Below are 20,234 nucleotides of genomic sequence, written 5' to 3'. Positions count from 1 at the left end.
CAATGGCGACCATGCAGAAGCTAACACACAAGAATGGCTTTTATAAAAAATAAAGTCTAATGATTGTAAATTTCAAAAACATTCTCCTAAAGAATCCCATTTAACTTCTCTTACAAAAGTGGTCTTGTCAAATATTTTCATTCGTTTTGTAAGTAACAGAATACAATGATAAAAATTATTTCTTTGCATACATATTTCTTTTTCGTTATAAGTGACAGAAAGCATGTTCAATTGGATGTTGTAATTGTTTAACGAACATGATTTCTCAGCCTGGATAATGAACAACTTATTTTACAACTTCATAAAAGTTGTAAAGAAATCCACTGGTGCTAAATCTGGTAAACGAAGAGTCCACAAGAAAGAAGTAAGCCAACATCCTTTATCATGCTGTAATCCGCCGAACTTAATAGTTTATTATATTAAATAGAATATAAGTATTTAAACGAAACTTTAGATAAAAACTGATATCAACGTACAATACAATAGTCTAATTGTCAGTTCAAAGATTGTTCAAAATGTCTGCTGACTCTCTATCAGCACCTTTGATCTTTCGAAACCGCTGCGCTGTCCCTTTAAATTAGTTGTATAAACGAGTGGAAAATTTAAATCAAGCGAATCTAGTTTCATGTCAATCTCTAATAATTAGGAATGTGTTTATAATAAATTTTTTGTATATTACTAATATTGTCTTTTGAAGTATTTGCATCAATTTTACGTCGTTGAAAAGTTGAAAAAAAAAAGAATATACCAAATGATTACTCTACAAAATATATTTGAAGAATATGTATCTAGGAAATGATTATTACATAACTTATAAGAAAATGAAAAACTATATATCACAAAAAATTACAGATGAATGTGATGCAGAGATATGACATAATATCTATTACAAATAAATTACTGGTGAAAATGCAGGTTTAAACTATTCTTTTTCGACCGCCATACTTCTACACTAGGCACATGCGCACCCCCGATTCTTTTGATTTGGGCATTTAAATTGGTTGTGTCCTCTATCTCTCTCTAGGAGGTGGGTTTCCTTGTCTAGCGTTGCCTCTTGTTATAGCTATTGTTTGGTTTTCGAGAGAACAGAGATGCCGACAGTGAGTGTTACCCCTGATTTACTCTGTGCCGCCATGTTCATATACCACGTCGAAATCGCATTCCTACTCTCGATTCATTTGGTATAGGCATTTAAATTGGCTATGACCTCTGTTTCGCTAAAAAGAGTAGTTTTCTTGTCGAATATTGTCTCTCGTTGCTTTATTTATTATCTTTTTAAAAAACGGGGCGCTTAGGTAACATTCCCCCTGATTTTGCTCGCGTCGCCATTTTATAGTATACCTACACTTTGACGTAAGCGTGACAACTCTGTAATATATGTATTTTATGCTGCATATGCTACGTTTCCATGACTACGTTTCCATCGACTACGTTTCCATCGAGGGTCCAAATCGGGTCAGAGTCGGGTTAGAGTCGGGTTTGAGTAGCGGGTTGGAGTTGCGGCAGGGTTGAACATTACCAACTGCACAAAGTCAACTACCATATTCTGACATGTAAAGGAGAGCAATATTAATTTTACAATATCAAAATAACATACAAAAATTATTTCTCAGATTACAAGATCACCCACAAAAAGTAATAATAACCTCTTCTACACCGATTAATACAACACGTGATACACAATGCAATTTGGATTTGTTATGTTGGCATCACGAACTCGACTCTTGTCGTTTCCACCGAACCCAATTGAACGCTACCCTAAAATTTTGTAGGGTAGAGTTCAACTACCGTAAAAGTGTCGTTTCCACCGTAAAAGCGCTCACCCCAACCCGACTCTAACCCGACTCTGACCCGATTTGAACTCTCGATGGAAACGTAGTCATTTATAAAAACTGAATTATACAGACATTTCTTTTTGTTATAAATACAATTGTCCTAAAAAATACATTTATTGAGTTATAACGTTCAGTGTATCATTTTTCCCAATAGATATATTACGTTTCTGTTGTAACGCAAGCGTACTTGTTATCATCCTGAATATAGTCATTGTAGTATGGCAACACGACCGTGAGGATATTTACAGAGCGCGTCTGTACTTTGTTATATCGATGACCATAAATTAAGAGCGAAATTTAAACTATCTGAGCGTGCAATCATGTACAATAGACAAAGCTTATATTGTTAAAGCCACTCGACGTGGGTGTTCATGCTTGGGAAAGTTTGGGAATCCAGAGAATAAACGTAGCTTCACTTTGAATGTTTGTAGAGATTAATTTATTAGGGACCGTATCGAATATGTTGTTTTCGACTAAGTCGCGTACAGTTCTTGAAGGTTTCAAGATCTCTCACGAATATCCTGTCTTTTCATGCACTCGAAGAGGGTCGTAAATTTTCGCCTAATACAAGGACTTTGTTTTCGCGTTCTCTGGGTCTCACGCTTTCTCTACGCACATGTTCAATGTTACGTTCCCGCGTTTTGGCGGAGCCTCCACCACCACGCGGCTGAGGGTGGACCACAGCCAGGAGAAGGGGCCCACATCGGACAGGGGTGGACTCCTCCACCATTGGACAAGGGATGATCCTGAGGGAGGATCCAGGATTCAGCGAGGAAGGGGCATCGATCCGCATCACCCGAAGATCTCCTCCGCCAAGCGCAGAACGATCAGACTAATTTTGTATTCCTTACGCACCAGTTCGCTTTGTAAAAAGTACTTTGATAGTTTTCTAAATAAATAGTTGGACTTAGTCGTTTTCCATCTTAAATCCGTCTCGAATCATTACTGCACACCGCGAGCAGAGCGCCTCAGCGCTCCACGGGTTAACTTACCCACATCCCAAAATCCCTAGACCGCGGACGGTAAACGCAACATTTTTGGTGACAGCGGTGGGATAGTTTCAAAAAGGGATCGTTTCAAAAAGGGACAGTTTAAAAAGACAATTAGTAGAAGCGATAAACTTTAAAGAGTGTTAGTTGGAAAGTGATTGTGACAGACTTATCGTATATTTGAAAACTTAACCGGCTCGCGGGTGTATTTTAAATAAATTGACTGAACGCTTTATAAACTGTTTTATTGAACTTTGTGAAAAGTAGACATAAATCGAGGAAGTGCAACTTCTCTCTCTTGGGTTTTGGCGCGGTTTCCCCAAGAGCGAAGGGTGAATACCAGAGATAGGTGATTTCGGCTGCCGCGCAGGCCATCCACCGGAATCACACGCACATTGTCCACATCGCTATCGGGCCACTGAGAGGACTTTTCACGGAGCCAAGGCCACCTGGAAGCAGCGGATTACAGTCGGACCGGAGTACCTGTTGCTGAGCTGGGGACCATCGAGTTGGAGTACCTGTGGACCGTCCCATAAACTGAGGTCATCCCTGTTCAACGGGTCACCGACGGAGCAGTACATCTGTGGAAGCAAGAACTACGTAAAGAACTCCGTGCGATTTTGGGCAGAATATTATTCAGTTGAGGCAACAAACTGTAAGTTTAGATTGTAAGCAATCAGATTCAAGAGTTCTGGGCATAGTTGTAATTGTTAGATCTTTAAAATGCCGCCATTCCTAAAGAAATTAGTAAGAATCAAAAGACGTCGTAGAAATAGACTGCGTGGTAGTAGTGTCGTTCTAGTAGAGGACGTTGTATCTGAAACACCTAGCATTGAATCTTCTACTTCGTTCGGAAGGGTTGAGACACGGGTACACGAATCCTCTATAATTCCTGTCCAGCCTGCGATTCAGGGTTGGGGTGCGTCGGACGGTGCGACAATCCCTGCCAGTAGTACTATTAATAATAATGTTTTCATGACTCCGGCTGGGCCAACTCCTTCTAATTTGTCGCATATTTCTTCGCAAATTGATGAGCACCGAGTAGGTAATCCTCAATCACAAACCGTAAGGTCTAGCATGGATTCTAATTCCGGTTCACGGGGTCTGGAAGGGGTGCTCATTTGCGCAGATGAGATACCAATTGCAGGTTCTGAAACGGCCGGAATGGATGAAATGCTGTTTGTCGAAAATGAGTTACTTGTGGCTACTGCATTCCTAGCGCGCAGGAAGGCAGCAGCTGAGCAAAACGAGGTCACTAGTAGAATGCAAAAGAATTTGAATTTGGAAACGTTGTCATCAGGAAGTTCATGTAAAACTAGTATAGGATTACCCACTCAAGAAACCTTCGGGCTTGAGGTGCAGCTTGTGCCATCGCAGGGGTATGATCCCCGTGGAAGTGAAATGTTGTTGTCACCTCGAACGGTAGATTCGGGTGAGTGTTGTGTTACCACCCCCACCTCGATCAGTAGAATCGGGTGGGTGAGTGATGAGGTCACAGCTGAGTATGCTGGGCCGGCCGTGAAATTCCACCCCAGAAGTTACATGCGGGTGCGGCGCGGTTTTGTGGATTTGGAAAGAACATGGAATTGCTCAGTGTGGCGTGGTTTTGAGGATATAAAGGCAGCGGTAACTTGCCCAGTGCGCCACGATTCGCGCTATGCCGGGTTGACTAGCGTGGATTTACGCGCTTCTCCCGAGCAAAGTCCAGCGTGCGTGGGTACGCGCTTACACGACGCTTGTTTTGTGGAGTCAGATGAGCTATTAAATTGCTCAGTGCGCCACGATTCGCGCTATGTCGGATTGTCTAGTGTGCATTTACGCGCTTCTTCCGAGCAATGCCTAGCGTGCGTGGATACGTGCTTACACGTTACCTGTTTCAAGGAGTATGCTGTTTCACAAATAAGACCGGTAGAGTCGGGCAAGGTAGTTGCAATTGAGCGTGGGCAAGCTTGCACAGGGCATCCTAGGGGGGTAGTGACCTCGGTAGAAATCTCTGGAAAGAAACAAGGGGCAGTGGTAAATTCTGATAATGTAAATAGTAAGACTGATAGTCAAAGTAAAGTTTTGATCGGTAATGTGGATAATGAAATAGATAGATCTACGGTATCCAATTCCTCCTTACCTGCTATATTTAATGTAGAAGATAATCTTTTTATGCGTCAAGACAACCTTGTTCATTTTATTCCCTTAAGTTGTAATGATACTTCTCAGACCACTGTGGGATTACTAAGTCGAATTGGGTTTTCGTCGGATCAGATGCAGCAATATCACATTGAGCTTGGCGATGCCATGGTTTTCCCGCATGATAAATATTCTGTCTACCTATTGTTTTACAAAATCGAACCTCAGGATGAATTAGATTTTAGCCATGTCGAATCATCTTTAAAATCATTAAAAACACTTCTCGACACTTTGGGTTCTAAAACCTTCAGTCTTTTAGTAGATTCAGATAGGTTTAATGCTTCTGAGCGGAATGATATCACGGGATTACTCAAGCAAATTTTCAATAACTCAGAATACGTAATTACTTTGTGTGCTGGTGAGGTTGAAGTCCCGCTAAGGTCAAGACGATCGCAGATTATCCAAGAATATCATGATTCGGTAGTAGGAGGCCATAGAGGAAGTTACAAATTGTATCAGCTTATTCGTGAACGTTTCTATTGGCCAGGCATGGCGAAGGAAATAGCAGAGTTCGTTCGATCCTGTCCAAGTTGCCAAAAGAATAAGAATTATTCCACAAAAATCAAACAGCCGATGTTAATTACGGATACTCCTCGAAAGGCTTTTGAAAAGGTTCAAATGGACATAGTTGGACCACTTCCTGTAACTAATAAAGGCAATCAGTATTTACTCACTATACAGGATAATCTTACAAAGTATTCTGATGCAATACCCATAGGAACTATAGACACGGTAACAGTTGCTCATGCACTTGCCGAGCAATTCATCAGTAGGTTCGGTTGCCCACGAGTAATTCACACTGACCAGGGGAGGAATTTTACCAGTCAAGTGATGAAGAATTTTTGTAGGATTTTCAAGATACAAAGAATAACTTCTACAGCTTTCCATCCACAGTCGCTAGGTTCTCTAGAAAGGGCACACCGAAGTTTCATTAATTACCTAAAGCATTATTGTACAGAAAGGAATTGGGATGATTGGATAAGATTTTGTATCTTCTCATATAACACCTCTGTACATGAGGCTACAGGCTTTACTCCTCATGAGTTGGTTTTTGGCGTTAAGGCCAACATACCTTCTGAATTTGCCAAGGGGCAAGCACCTAGAACCTTTACACAGCATTTTGATGAACTCTTTACTAAAATTACCACCACACAGTCTACTGCAGCTCGTAATCTGGAAAAAGCAAAGCAAAGGAGCAAAAATTATTATGATAGAACGCTTAATCCATGTAAATTTAATGTAGATGATGTTGTATATCTGCTTAGAGAGCCCAGAACTTCGAAATTTGATTGTGATTGGATAGGCCCTTATAGAATAAATAGAATGTTTAATGATCTAACAGCGGAATTGGAATTAGGAAAAAATAAATTTAAAATAGTACATACCAATAAACTTAAGTTAGCGCATATTAGATTAGACGATCCTGTTGAGAGCGATTAGGAAGCGAGTAAATTTTTGTGTGCTGTATGTCATATTGTTATTAACTGTTAATTATTGGAATTTGTATCTCAAATTTATGGTGTTACTGTTATATATTTAGTTTGTATGGTTATGTTTGTTGTCTGAACCATGTTACGGATTTTTGTGCAAGATTATTGTATTTGTATGGAGTAAGAGCGTAAGATGAATTGTTATAAATACTCACTTTTGTTTGGCGCGTTGATCTGAGCGAAAAGCTGTTTTATGAAAACACCTTTTTAAATAAGGGGGGAGGTGTAACGCAAGCGTACTTGTTATCATCCTGAATATAGTCATTGTAGTATGGCAACACGACCGTGAGGATATTTACAGAGCGCGTCTGTACTTTGTTATATCGATGACCATAAATTAAGAGCGAAATTTAAACTATCTGAGCGTGCAATCATGTACAATAGACAAAGCTTATATTGTTAAAGCCACTCGACGTGGGTGTTCATGCTTGGGAAAGTTTGGGAATCCAGAGAATAAACGTAGCTTCACTTTGAATGTTTGTAGAGATTAATTTATTAGGGACCGTATCGAATATGTTGTTTTCGACTAAGTCGCGTACAGTTCTTGAAGGTTTCAAGATCTCTCACGAATATCCTGTCTTTTCATGCACTCGAAGAGGGTCGTAAATTTTCGCCTAATACAAGGACTTTGTTTTCGCGTTCTCTGGGTCTCACGCTTTCTCTACGCACATGTTCAATGTTACGTTCCCGCGTCTTGGCGGAGCCTCCACCACCACGCGGCTGAGGGTGGACCACAGCCAGGAGAAGGGGCCCACATCGGACAGGGGTGGACTCCTCCACCATTGGACAAGGGATGATCCTGAGGGAGGATCCAGGATTCAGCGAGGAAGGGGCATCGATCCGCATCACCCGAAGATCTCCTCCGCCAAGCGCAGAACGATCAGACTAATTTTGTATTCCTTACGCACCAGTTCGCTTTGTAAAAAGTACTTTGATAGTTTTCTAAATAAATAGTTGGACTTAGTCGTTTTCCATCTTAAATCCGTCTCGAATCATTATTGCACACCGCGAGCAGAGCGCCTCAGCGCTCCACGGGTTAACTTACCCACATCCCAAAATCCCTAGACCGCGGACGGTAAACGCAACACTGTTAAAAATCATGACTTAACGCTTAATTAACAGATGGCGCTATACTACATTTAAGAGAATTAGCTTTCCTCTCTTACTTATCTCTTCCTAAACGTTCTTTTACTGTTTGTTAACGTTTCGCTGAGAACGTATTATTCTCGTGAAGCGTGAACCACGTTTCGTGTCGTAAGACTTAAAGGTAAATATACACATTAAAGTATAATTTAAAGAAATAATATTATGTATTATAACTACATAACATTTTAATTAATCAAATAATAGAGTTGAATTACAAAATAACGTATTACGTTTTAAGATGTTTTACGATGCGATTCATACCGCTAGCATTTATCACGTGAAAAGTTTATGCATATTGTCGAAAAAACAGAATAAAACGTTTATATTTTTAATATCGGTATTTTTATATTTTTATTCAAATATATATGTGCGAAGTAATAAAATTTATAGTATTAATTTAATACTCTAACGGTGTGTGAAATCTAAAAAGCAATTATGGAAGTAAATACACCTAAAGACAGATTGTATTTAAATCTGTTCTATTTAAAGTTTATATTTAATTTTTATTTTTATTTAACAATTACTATTTTGCTACTTTATTTGAAAATTTTATTAATATACATGATGATTAAAATAATCACCATCTTTCGACTGATCATTATGATGGTATATATTTTTAACTGAGAGCAATTGTTTAACGTAAAGAATACTTTGTAAATTAATCAAGAGATTGATACAAATTTTTATACTTTCCAGAATGCGTTACGTGGCCGCTTATCTTTTGGCTGTCCTGGGGGGCAAGCCCTCAGCTACTCAAAATGATATTGAAAAAATTTTATCATCTGTTGGAATTGAAGCAGATGCTGAAAAACTTAAAATAGTTATATCAGAACTAAATGGAAAATCAATTGATGAACTTATCGCACAAGGTATGATTATTTCTTATTTTTCTATCACTAGTTTACATTAATACAATATATTCACAAACTTGTTATTGTTTGACATATTGTCTGAAATTTCAATGAAAGAATACTGAAATTAACCTTGAATAATTCCAGGACGTGAGAAGTTAGCGTCCATGCCAGTTGGTGGAGCTGCAGCTGTAAGTGCAGCTGCAGCACCAGCTGGAGCTGCTGCTGCTCCAGCTGAAGAAAAGAAAGGTAAAGTTTGCTTTATTTAAGTATTTTGTAATTTAAAAATTCTAGTATGTTATTAGAATTTAATTTTATTTAATTTTTCTTAACAGAAGAGAAAAAACCAGCAAAGGAAGAATCTGAATCGGAAGATGATGACATGGGCTTTGGTCTTTTTGATTAAATTAAATAACAGTAATAACTGTGTAATGACCATCTACAAATTATGTATAATACATTCTGACAACATTTTAAAATAAATTGTATTTTTAATTTACTATAATCAACTTTGTCTTTATTATAAACTAGTAGGTCAGTTAGTCGTTGACTGACGTCAACGACGATTAGGTTTAAAAAGACACTGTTTTTAAATTACTCATTAAGATTAAATTAAATGCGTTTCATTAAATAATAATATTGGATTTGGAGGAATATTATAAAAATGTGTGTGGAGGTGTAAGTATTATTATGTAGTTGTTTGTTAATATTGTTATTGATGTTATGGTGAAGCAGAAGAATCTACTAAAACAAAAGGTAAACAAAAGTCAGGAAGGGGATCTCACCACGTTCGCCGCAGCCAGACAACTTCTTGGCTTTATTATTATATAGAGATAAGAACTTTCAGCTTGGTTAGTTACTAATAAACCTTGATCAAAGGTTTGTAATTTAAAGTACTAAGTTTTGTCAGATATTTTTATTTCGGTTTGTGTTTCTTAATCGGTTTATTTGAAAAGATATTTACAATAATCCCTAATGCGATTATATAAGGCTCCCGTTATATGTTAAAAAATAAGTATTTATGAAGATACTGGAAAAGTATATAACAACATAACGTATACAATTGTGTGTCATTGTGACTTCATTTACAATCAAGCAATGGGAGAGGAAAATAGATGAAAGAGTTCAAGATTTATAATAAAATCCAGTTGCATATTCTAACCATGGATCTAGGAATATAGGGATAAAGAAGTCAATAAGAGAGGAGGGTTGTAATAGTCGATACACAAATTTGATTCGTTACTTTTCTGCGCATGTTTTGTACATACCGCCAATTCTCAGAAATTAGAAATCATCGATTAATACAGATTTATAGGTTAATGCCAAACAGGTGAATATTTTTTTAAGCGCACACACTATTATAAGTTTACAAATTTTTAACTTACAGATTTTTAAATATTCAAATTTAAGAATTTCGAAATTTAGAATTTTCAAACTAAAGAAGTTAAGTAATTTTCAATTTGAAGTTGTACTAAACGATAGCCAATTGAATCTGAGTATTCGTTTATCTTGTCCTGCAATGGCTTCCCTCCTCTGAAGGATATGCTCTGTCCCTATATTCCTAGATCTATGGTTCTAAAACTATTGAACGTTTAAATTTGTTCAATCGTAATGATAATCACAATCGATTAGTATTTTGATACTTTTGGTGCACGTAATTACTATTTTGATGCGTTTGCAAACGTTCGGTGATATCAGTATATAGAATCGATCGGAATACTTTTGTACTTGAAGAACTATTTTTAGATAGAGGGGCGGTCGTTGACGGCCATGATGGGTGTCAGCGGCAAGTAGTGACGGCATTCAGTTTGCGTCAGTTGGTTTTGTGCGCTGATGGTCGAGCTTAGATTTTCTGGTTGAGAAGCGCACCATAAGCCAAAACAGTTGTACATAGGAACGGTATACGGCCGCAATAGAATTTCAATTAACTAACGGCGGCTGTTAAAACCCTGAAAATAACACTGGAAAAATGACGCAGTTACTACCCATAAGGTTTCAAGAACATCTCCAGGTAGGTGACCTGCTTTCATGCCCGGTTCTTCTATTATTTCGACACGTCGTCAATAAATCTCTTTTTGCCATTCGCATTTTCAATTTGATTTAACAGTTTTATCAGTTTTTTGACAAGTCTTCTTGCTATCACTTACTATTGTAATGATGAAGCGGAAGTTTTATTCAAATCTCCCAAATTGACGTTACTTTGACAGATATAATCTGATTTCATGTTTCTTCGTACATACATATAAATTTCCATAAATTTTTTAATATGTACGTAATAAAATGCGATTGAGGTTAACTAGTCATGGTATTCTATATAGTGAAGTCGGTGAGAAAAATAAATTGATTTTTTTTATCAATGAGAGCCACGTCTACTCAGCATATACGCCCCTTATTTCCGTCTTTGTACATCATGAATTTTCTAATTAAAATCTTTCATCTACGAAATATATGTTACACAGTAGTTCCTACAAATGGCAAGCTGTGATTTTTTACGAAATATATTTCGATATTTGTAATGAAATATCATTATGTATTTTTTGTTTTATATTCTATGTGAAATAAGTACCTTATTGAGTATTATTGAATATGCAATAGTCTGTTTTATTAAATTTATTTAAATTAATGGACAAGAGTTATATTTTTAATTAAAATAAAGGTACGAAATCCCTTAAAACAGGTGGTACAAGACAAGAAGGAATGGCTCTATACGAAAATATAAATCAAAATTGTAAAATAAATTTCATTCGTTTGTAAAGAAAATAATTTTTAAAATCTGTCTAATGCACGTGTATTTGTAACCGATTATCGAGAGCAAAATTTCAATTCATCGTAAAATTGTTTCTTTGCAAATACCGCACTAATAAAATAACTTTTCTTTAATTTATTGTAGTTCATGATTGATGATACCCGAAATATTTTCTGTGTCGTAAAATCGGAGGATATATAATTATAAATAGTAATTTTAGTTTTGTAAAGATGACGATAATTAACCTGTTTTCGAATCTTTAGATCCAATTGATTCTGTACAGCCATTTATTTAAACAAATTGCCTTGTAATATTTAAAAACTTAATAATAAAGGATTACTTGCATAAATTTTCAAATTAATTATAGCGACATACATTTCAAAAATTTGAAAGATTGCTTCATATCCTTAACATCCAAAGCAGAGTTAAAAAGACGTATTTCGTAAAAACGTTATCGGCAGATTTTTTTAGTACAATTTACCTGTTCGGAATTTTTGTATTTTACTGCACTGATATTAACAAACAATAAAGTAAAAAAAAATTAGCCGTAAATGAAATTGAATCATAAGTACGTTATAACATTTAGAATATTGTATACATAACAGATAGGTGTAAAAGGAGATTTTCTTGACATCAAGTTATGGTAGCGGACTGTGACGTTTCGAGCTAAGTCTATGTACATTCGGCAGATTTTGAAAGTCATTTTTTTTTCCAAAAATAAAAAATTTTTATTTTCTTATCACATAGAACAATTATTTTTAAGTTGTACTATCCATTTTGAAATATGTATCTTAAATACTCTTAGATTATACTATTCATTCTGAAATACCTTGTATTTCTGGTGATTAAGATGAATCATTATAACTGTAACTAAGTATAATTTAATATTGGTCTACAAATTCTATAAGGAAGTTTTCCTACTAATTATGTTATCTTGGATGAAAAAGAGATCTTTAGGAAGAGATTTTTCTACCTATTACTAACTGAAACAGTTGCTTATATCATATTAAAATCTTTTGTAATAATTTTACTATGCTTAATAAACTTTAGCTACAAAATACTAAGGTTAGTTAGGTAGGTTACTCTTTATTTGAACAATTTGTTTGAGCCATATTGTGCAATTTCCTAAATCATAGTAAATGTTTATTATAATTTAATCTGTGACACAATTCTGTTAATACAAAGTCCAGTTGCTTTTGTTATGTTTATAATCTTCTACTGTCAAATACAATGTTTCACTTTATATGTTTTACTTCTTTGAGGTTTTATCTCTATACATGACTATATATTTGTGACTGAATTGATATTTATTGATTATGACAACCAGCATTAGAAATTAATGTTATTTTTATTCTACCACTATGTACAAAGACAATTTTGATATTTGAAGTCATCATCCTTTTTATAAAATTCAATCATTCATCTTTTCAAGCTTTCAAACATTATACATTTAATTATAACATGTCATACCGAATATATTTTTCCTATTGTTTGGAAAAAATTTTAAGTGATTGAGTTTTAACTTGCAGATTTGATACTTATATTTATTTTAAACAGATTGATTTAAGATTATAATAGACAAAAATAGTAAATAATAACATTATTATTTCATTAAATAAATGATTGGAAACTACATAATTAATTTATCTAACTACATAATTAATTGTTATAGCTTACAGCTGTTGGAATTAACGCTAACAATGTTAGCTTTAATACACTTACCATGGAATCTGATAAATTTATTTGCGTTCGAGAAAAAGTTGGTGATACTGCGCAAGTGGTTATTATTGACATGAATGATTCTGCAAATCCTATCAGAAGACCTATTTCTGCAGATTCTGCAATTATGAATCCTGCAAGCAAAGTAATTGCTTTAAAAGGTATAGAATAAAGTTTAGTCAAATAATCTATGTACATAATATATATATACATAATATATCCTTACACATGCACACATACGTGTCACTCAGATTATTAGAACTAATTATACCTAACAAAAAATGTGCCAACGTGCAATCATATCTATACTACTACCATCAGTACATTATATTTTTAATACTTGAAATAACACAGAAATTAAAGCTTCTTCCTCTGTAATACGATATGCTTTTTTTTTACAATAGCAATGAAAACACTTCAAATTTTCAACATAGAAATGAAATCAAAAATGAAAGCTCATACAATGACAGAAGATGTAGTTTTCTGGAAATGGATATCTTTGAATACGCTGGCATTAGTAACAGAAACTGCAGTTTATCACTGGTCTATGGAAGGAGAGTCAACTCCAAACAAAATGTTTGATCGACATTCTTCACTAAATGGCTGTCAAATAATTAACTATAGAACTGATCCAAAACAAACATGGCTTTTATTAATTGGTATTTCTGCCCAGCACAACAGAGTAGTTGGTGCAATGCAACTTTATTCTGTAGAAAGAAAATGTTCTCAGCCAATTGAAGGACATGCTGCTTCTTTTGCACAGTTTAAAATGGAGGGAAACGCAGAGCCAAGTAACTTATTCTGTTTTGCTGTCAGGACGGTCCAAGGTGCAAAACTCCATATTATTGAAGTAGGTCAGCCTCCTGCTGGTAATCTTGCTTTTCCAAAAAAAGCAGTTGATGTTTTTTTCCCACCAGAAGCAGGAAATGATTTTCCTGTAGCAATGCAAGTCAGTTCAAAATATGATGTTATATATTTAATAACAAAATATGGTTATATACATATGTATGATATTGAATCTGCTACATGTATATTTATGAATCGCATATCTGGAGAGACTATTTTTGTTACTGCTCCACACGAAGCATCTGGTGGTATAATAGGAGTAAATCGTAAAGGTCAAGTATTATCTGTATCTGTTGACGAAGAAAATATAATCCCATACATAAATGGAGTACTACAGAATCCAGAACTTGCATTGCGAATGGCAGTAAGAAATAATTTATCAGGAGCTGAAGACTTGTTTGTGAGGAAATTTAACATGCTTTTCCAAAATGGACAGTATGCAGAAGCAGCTAAAGTTGCAGCAAATGCTCCAAAAGGAATACTTCGAACTCCAGCTACTATTCAACGATTTCAACAAGTATGTTTATAATTATTTTGTGTTATAAATTTGTACTTAAATATAATATATACAATATTTTTATTTGAAAATAATTGTTTGTATATCATATTAGGTACCAACTACGCAAGGACAAACATCTCCTCTATTACAATATTTTGGAATACTTTTAGACCAAGGACAATTAAACAAATATGAGTCTTTGGAGCTATGTCGTCCGGTGCTCGTGCAAGGTCGTAAACAACTTCTTGAAAAATGGTTAAAGGAAGACAAACTAGAATGCAGTGAAGAATTGGGTGACCTGGTGAAGCAAGCTGATCCAACATTAGCACTTAGTGTTTATTTAAGAGCTAATGTTCCCAACAAAGTTATACAATGTTTTGCAGAAACTGGTCAATTCCAGAAAATTGTACTGTATGCCAAAAAAGTTTCTTACACTCCTGATTACATATTTTTGCTGAGGAATGTCATGAGAATTAATCCAGATCAGGGTGTAGCATTCGCCCAAATGTTAGTTCAAGATGATGAACCTTTAGCTGACATTAACCAGGTAATTGTTGTAATATTGTTCATAACATATATCAAATTAAAGAATGTTTTATTATAAGTATATGTTTATCCTTCAGATTGTGGATATATTTATGGAACAAAATATGGTTCAGCAATGTACAGCATTTTTGTTAGATGCTTTAAAAAATAATCGACCGAGTGAAGGGGCATTGCAAACACGACTTTTAGAAATGAACTTGATGTCTGCTCCACAAGTTGCTGATGCGATCTTAGGAAATCAAATGTTTACTCACTACGATAGAGCCCATATTGCACAGTTATGTGAAAAAGCTGGATTATTACAGCGTGCTTTGGAACATTATACTGACTTGTATGATATTAAGAGAGCTGTAGTTCATACACATTTACTATCTCCTGATTGGCTTGTTGGATTCTTCGGAACATTATCAGTTGAAGATTCTTTGGAATGTTTGAAAGCAATGTTAACTGCTAATATAAGACAAAATTTACAGATTTGCATTCAAATTGCTACAAAGTATCATGAACAATTAACTACTAAAGCTTTAATAGGTATTTACAGTATTTTAAAATTAATTACTCTTCTAAAATTGATTAAACTTCATGTGTTTAACACTATTATTACTTATAGATTTATTTGAAAGCTTCAAATCATACGAGGGATTGTTTTATTTCTTGGGATCTATTGTTAACTTTAGTCAAGATCAAGAAGTACATTTTAAATATATTCAAGCAGCTTGTAAAACTGGTCAAATTAAAGAAGTTGAACGAATCTGTAGAGAGAGTAATTGCTACAATCCAGAACGTGTCAAAAACTTCTTGAAAGAAGCAAAATTACCGGATCAGTTGCCTTTGATTATTGTTTGTGATAGATTTGATTTTGTACATGATCTTGTGCTGTATCTTTATCGTAATAATTTACAAAAATACATAGAAATTTATGTTCAAAAAGTAAGTAACATTTATGCACATTAGACTTAGATTGAGATTTTTGAACATAGTGCTTTATCAGTATGTTTTAACTTTAGGTAAATCCGTCACGTCTACCAGTTGTAGTGGGTGGTCTGTTAGATGTGGATTGTTCAGAGGATATAATAAAAAATTTAATTCTGGTGGTACGTGGTCAATTTTCAACCGATGAACTTGTGGAAGAAGTTGAGAAGAGAAATCGTTTAAAACTTTTACTTCCATGGCTAGAATCTCGTGTCCATGAAGGTTGCATTGAGCCTGCAACACATAATGCACTAGCAAAAATATACATTGATAGTAACAATAATCCTGAAAGATTTTTAAAGTAAGTTTACCAACCTTTATATATTATATTATATTATATCAGAATATATTACATCATACACAAAATTATAACCATATAAAAAAATAAACATTTTTTAAAATGAATTAATTTCTGTCTTACAGAGAAAATCAGTTTTATGACAGTAGAGTAGTAGGAAAATATTGTGAGAAACGTGATCCACATTTAGCATGCATTGCGTATGAGCGTGGCCAGTGCGATCGGGAGTTAATAAGCGTATGCAATGAAAACAGCCTTTTCAAAAGTGAAGCTAGATATTTGGTAAGACGTAGAGATCCTGATTTATGGGCTGAAGTTCTTCTTGAAAGTAATCCATATAAAAGGCCATTAATTGATCAGGTCAGTATCTCTAAAAAGAGACAAAAATAAAATTAACAATTTTTAAGGATATCCAATGAAATTTTAGTTTTATAATACCAACCGATTTTATAAAAAATATAAAATTACCGAGATACTTATTCATAGGTTGTACAAACAGCTTTGTCAGAAACTCAAGATCCTGAGGACATATCGGTTACTGTAAAAGCGTTCATGACTGCTGATTTACCCAATGAATTAATTGAACTTCTTGAAAAAATTGTACTTGATAGTAGTGTGTTCAGTGATCACCGCAATTTACAAAACCTTTTAATTCTAACGGCAATAAAAGCTGATCGTACGCGCGTAATGGAATATATCAATCGGTTGGATAATTACGATGCTCCTGATATTGCTAACATAGCTATTAACAATGAATTGTATGAAGAAGCTTTCGCCATTTTTAAGAAATTCGATGTTAATACGTCGGCTATCCAAGTTTTAATTGAACAAGTTAACAACTTAGACAGAGCTTACGAATTTGCTGAAAGGTAAAGTAATAAGTTAATATTTAAAGAAACCATTTATCAAATAACTATAAGATAATCAAATAACTAAGATAATTTCTTATAAATTAATTTATTAAAAAATGAATATGTTTTCTAGATGTAATGAACCACCGGTATGGTCGCAATTAGCCAGAGCACAGTTACAACAAGGTCTGGTTAAAGAAGCCATTGATAGCTTTATTAAGGCGGATGATCCGTCAGCATATGTAGATGTAGTAGAAACTGCACATCGAACTTCACATTGGGAAGATTTAGTCCGTTATTTACAAATGGCTCGCAAAAAGACACGTGAATCTTTCATTGAAAGCGAATTGATATATGCGGATGCGAGAATTAACAGACTTGCAGATCTTGAAGAATTTATTTCGCGTCCTAATCATGCCGATATACAAAAGGTTTTAAATTGTTATATACATTGTGAAAATTAAATTATAAAAATTGGATGAGGTATTTACATTAAATTCGTATTATGTGTTTTAGATTGCCGACAGATGCTTTGACGCTAAATTGTATGATGCTGCTAAACTTTTGTACAACAATGTATCGAATTTTGCACGGTTAGCCATTACACTTGTCCATTTGAAAGAATTTCAAGGTGCTGTTGACAGTGCTCGTAAAGCTAATTCGACACGTACTTGGAAGGAAGTCTGTTTTGCTTGTGTAGATAGCGGTGAATTTAGATTAGCACAGATGTGCGGACTACATATAGTTGTACATGCTGACGAATTGGAAGATTTAATCAATTATTATCAAGATCGAGGACACTTCGAGGAATTAATTAATCTGTTGGAAGCTGCGTTAGGACTCGAAAGAGCACACATGGGAATGTTTACTGAATTAGCTATACTTTACAGCAAATATAAGCCCCAGCGAATGAGAGAACATCTTGAACTGTTTTGGTCTCGCGTTAACATACCAAAAGTAAGTTTTCAATTGAATACATACATTTAATTATCGTTATATTCAATATTTCATTGATGAAATGTATAGGTACTTCGAGCAGCGGAACAAGCACATTTATGGGCAGAGCTTGTATTTTTGTATGATAAATACGAGGAATACGATAATGCAGTGCTTGCAATGATGCAACATCCCACAGAAGCATGGCGAGAAGGTCACTTCAAAGATGTAATCACTAAAGTAGCAAACGTTGAACTTTATTACAAAGCGATACAATTTTATGTCGAATATAAGCCCCTACTTTTGAATGATATACTGCTTGTGCTTGCTCCACGCATGGATCATACAAGAGCAGTTGCATATTTCAAAAGAACGGGACATTTACAACTTGTTAAACCGTATCTAAGGTCAGTTCAAACATTAAACAATAAAGCAATTAATGAGGCATTGAATGGCCTACTTATCGACGAAGAAGATTATCAAGGACTTAGAACATCAATTGACGCATTCGACAATTTTGATAACATCGCATTAGCGCAACAATTAGAAAAGCACGAATTAATTGAATTTAGAAGAATTGCGGCATATTTATATAAAGGAAATAACAGGTGGAAACAGTCAGTGGAACTTTGTAAAAAAGATCGACTATTTAGGTAAATAATATTGATTTTTGGAATTTTATTTTTTGAATACATATTACATTATTACAGTTTATTTTAATTTTTGTGTTACTTGTTTTAACAGAGATGCTATGGAATATGCAGCAGAATCTCGAAATCCTGAAGTTGCTCAAGAATTATTAGAATGGTTCTTGGAAAGAGGGTCAAAAGATTGTTTTGCCGCATGTCTATTTCACTGTTATGACTTGCTTCATCCAGATGTTATTTTGGAACTTGCGTGGAGACATCGTATTTTACATTTTGCCATGCCGTACCTTATACAAGTCGCACGAGAATATATTACTAAGGTAACATTGCTTATAATACATTGCTTATAATACTATTGAATGTTACAGCTAACAAGGAAGTAATTTCACATGTGTGTTATAAATTGAAAATGTGAAATAAAATTTATTGACATCATCTATTCTGGGACACACATAAATTTGTATTAATTAGTGATATGAATATAAAATTATTTTTTTGTTGCAGGTCGATAAATTAGAGGAAGCTGAAAGCCGACGCTTAGAAGAAACTGATCATCAAGAACATAAGCCTATGATTATGCGTAAGTATTTTCATATTATACTCATTTTTATAACTGATATATCATACCGTTTTCATAAAAATATTGTTTAAAGCGGAACCACAGTTAATGTTAACGGCAGGACCAGGTATGATGGCACCTGGTTACGCACCTCCAGGTGTTTATGGTGCACCTCCACAAAGTGTATATGCACCAGCTACTGCAGCGTACCAGGGTTATGGTATGTGAAAGCCAATGAGCAACACGTTCAATGACAGAGATCAGCAAAATCTACTTTTCTATAATATATAGGTAGAACAAATTATTTCAATAGTTCACGATTACTATTAATGCTGAAACAATATCATTAAAAAGAAAAGTATTGCCGCAGAATAATTGTAACATATTAAATATAATGAATTCGAGGTAAACTACAAAATGTTTACACGCGAGTTTTTAGATTATGGGTATACATTTATAGACTAATTAATTTACTATTAAAATAATCAAATGATGCATATTGATTATTGTTTATTTAAAAGGTATATATCGTAATGAAAAATATTTACATATTTTAGAAATATATTTGAAATATGGTCTCTGAGAGCAAATACGCAATAGTTAATTTTAATAATTCATATTATGTTAAAACTTTTTTAAATTGAATTTTCTTATTTTAGATTATTTTATGAAGTACCTATGGTATAGTTTCATTGATAAATTAATGTATTGTGTACGTATGTGCCTTTGTTTAAGTATTGAAAAAAGTTTTAGTTATAAGATGACATAAAATGAATGATCCTTAAAAAAATACCTGTTGTAAGTTTCACATTAATAAAGATGTCACGAAATTATGGAGTGCTTCCTTTCTAGTAAAAAAAGTTCGGTCAAAAAATGTATAAATGAGTATTAAAGAAAACAAAATATTTGAGATTTGTGCTCATATCTATTCTGATATGTAATTTATAGTAATAAAGAGGAATCTATTTATCTAGATTCATGAAAAATATTGTTGTCATGGTCAAATGTATAAGCGTCAAAATGTCTAGTAAAATAATTGAAAAAAATGTTGCATATATCAGTACATCAGTATAACAATTGAAAATAAAGCTAGCAAGTCTGTAAACAAAATGTAATCTAGACA

General features: G+C 34.3%; 2 protein-coding genes, 1 long non-coding RNA gene and 1 other non-coding gene across 4 annotated transcripts; 3 read left to right on the top strand and 1 right to left on the bottom strand.

Annotated features, from left to right (window-relative positions):
- The first annotated feature begins 7,621 nt into the window (after positions 1–7,621).
- RpLP2 (ribosomal protein LP2) lies at positions 7,622–8,997 on the top strand. The gene is made up of 4 exons (XM_003706299.3): positions 7,622–7,762; positions 8,338–8,510; positions 8,640–8,741; positions 8,828–8,997. Exons 2-4 carry the CDS (start codon positions 8,339–8,341, stop codon positions 8,896–8,898), a joined length of 345 nt encoding a protein of 114 aa, XP_003706347.1. The 5' UTR covers positions 7,622–7,762; position 8,338; the 3' UTR covers positions 8,899–8,997.
- On the top strand, positions 8,198–8,273 carry LOC143265954 (small nucleolar RNA Me28S-Am982). Its single transcript, XR_013040731.1, has one exon. It is a non-coding gene; the product is annotated as a small nucleolar RNA Me28S-Am982 (small nucleolar RNA).
- A 1,071-nt stretch (positions 8,998–10,068) lies between the features above and the next one.
- Chc (clathrin heavy chain) lies at positions 10,069–19,944 on the top strand. The gene is made up of 15 exons (XM_003706300.3): positions 10,069–10,503; positions 12,911–13,118; positions 13,362–14,320; positions 14,415–14,849; positions 14,926–15,379; positions 15,459–15,778; positions 15,856–16,121; positions 16,244–16,478; positions 16,605–16,987; positions 17,103–17,400; positions 17,486–17,926; positions 17,996–18,558; positions 18,650–18,872; positions 19,057–19,132; positions 19,206–19,944. Exons 1-15 carry the CDS (start codon positions 10,462–10,464, stop codon positions 19,337–19,339), a joined length of 5,037 nt encoding a protein of 1,678 aa, XP_003706348.1. The 5' UTR covers positions 10,069–10,461; the 3' UTR covers positions 19,340–19,944.
- Positions 18,554–19,246, bottom strand: LOC143265852 (uncharacterized). Its single transcript, XR_013040611.1, has 2 exons — positions 19,180–19,246; positions 18,554–18,988 (listed from the first exon to the last, which is right to left on the bottom strand). It is a non-coding gene; the product is annotated as an uncharacterized LOC143265852 (long non-coding RNA).
- Positions 19,945–20,234: the final 290 nt, after the last annotated feature.

Source organism: Megachile rotundata, chromosome 15 (genome assembly GCF_050947335.1).
Source record: "Megachile rotundata isolate GNS110a chromosome 15, iyMegRotu1, whole genome shotgun sequence".
NCBI classification, from domain to species: domain Eukaryota; kingdom Metazoa; phylum Arthropoda; class Insecta; order Hymenoptera; family Megachilidae; genus Megachile; species Megachile rotundata.
Note: the sequence above shows the minus strand (reverse complement) of the source record. Positions and strands in the feature narration are given on the sequence as shown.

Coding starts and splice junctions, on each gene's coding strand:
- Chc (XM_003706300.3), top strand. CDS start 10,462: ATGACGCAGTTACTACCCATAAGGTTTCAAGAACATCTCCAG. Junction 16,479..16,604: donor AAAGGCCATTAATTGATCAG/GTCAGTATCTCT, acceptor ACTTATTCATAG/GTTGTACAAACAGCTTTGTC. Junction 17,401..17,485: donor ATCATGCCGATATACAAAAG/GTTTTAAATTGT, acceptor TATGTGTTTTAG/ATTGCCGACAGATGCTTTGA.
- RpLP2 (XM_003706299.3), top strand. CDS start 8,339: ATGCGTTACGTGGCCGCTTATCTTTTGGCTGTCCTGGGGGGCAAGCCC. Junction 8,511..8,639: donor TGATGAACTTATCGCACAAG/GTATGATTATTT, acceptor GAATAATTCCAG/GACGTGAGAAGTTAGCGTCC. Junction 8,742..8,827: donor TCCAGCTGAAGAAAAGAAAG/GTAAAGTTTGCT, acceptor TTTTCTTAACAG/AAGAGAAAAAACCAGCAAAG.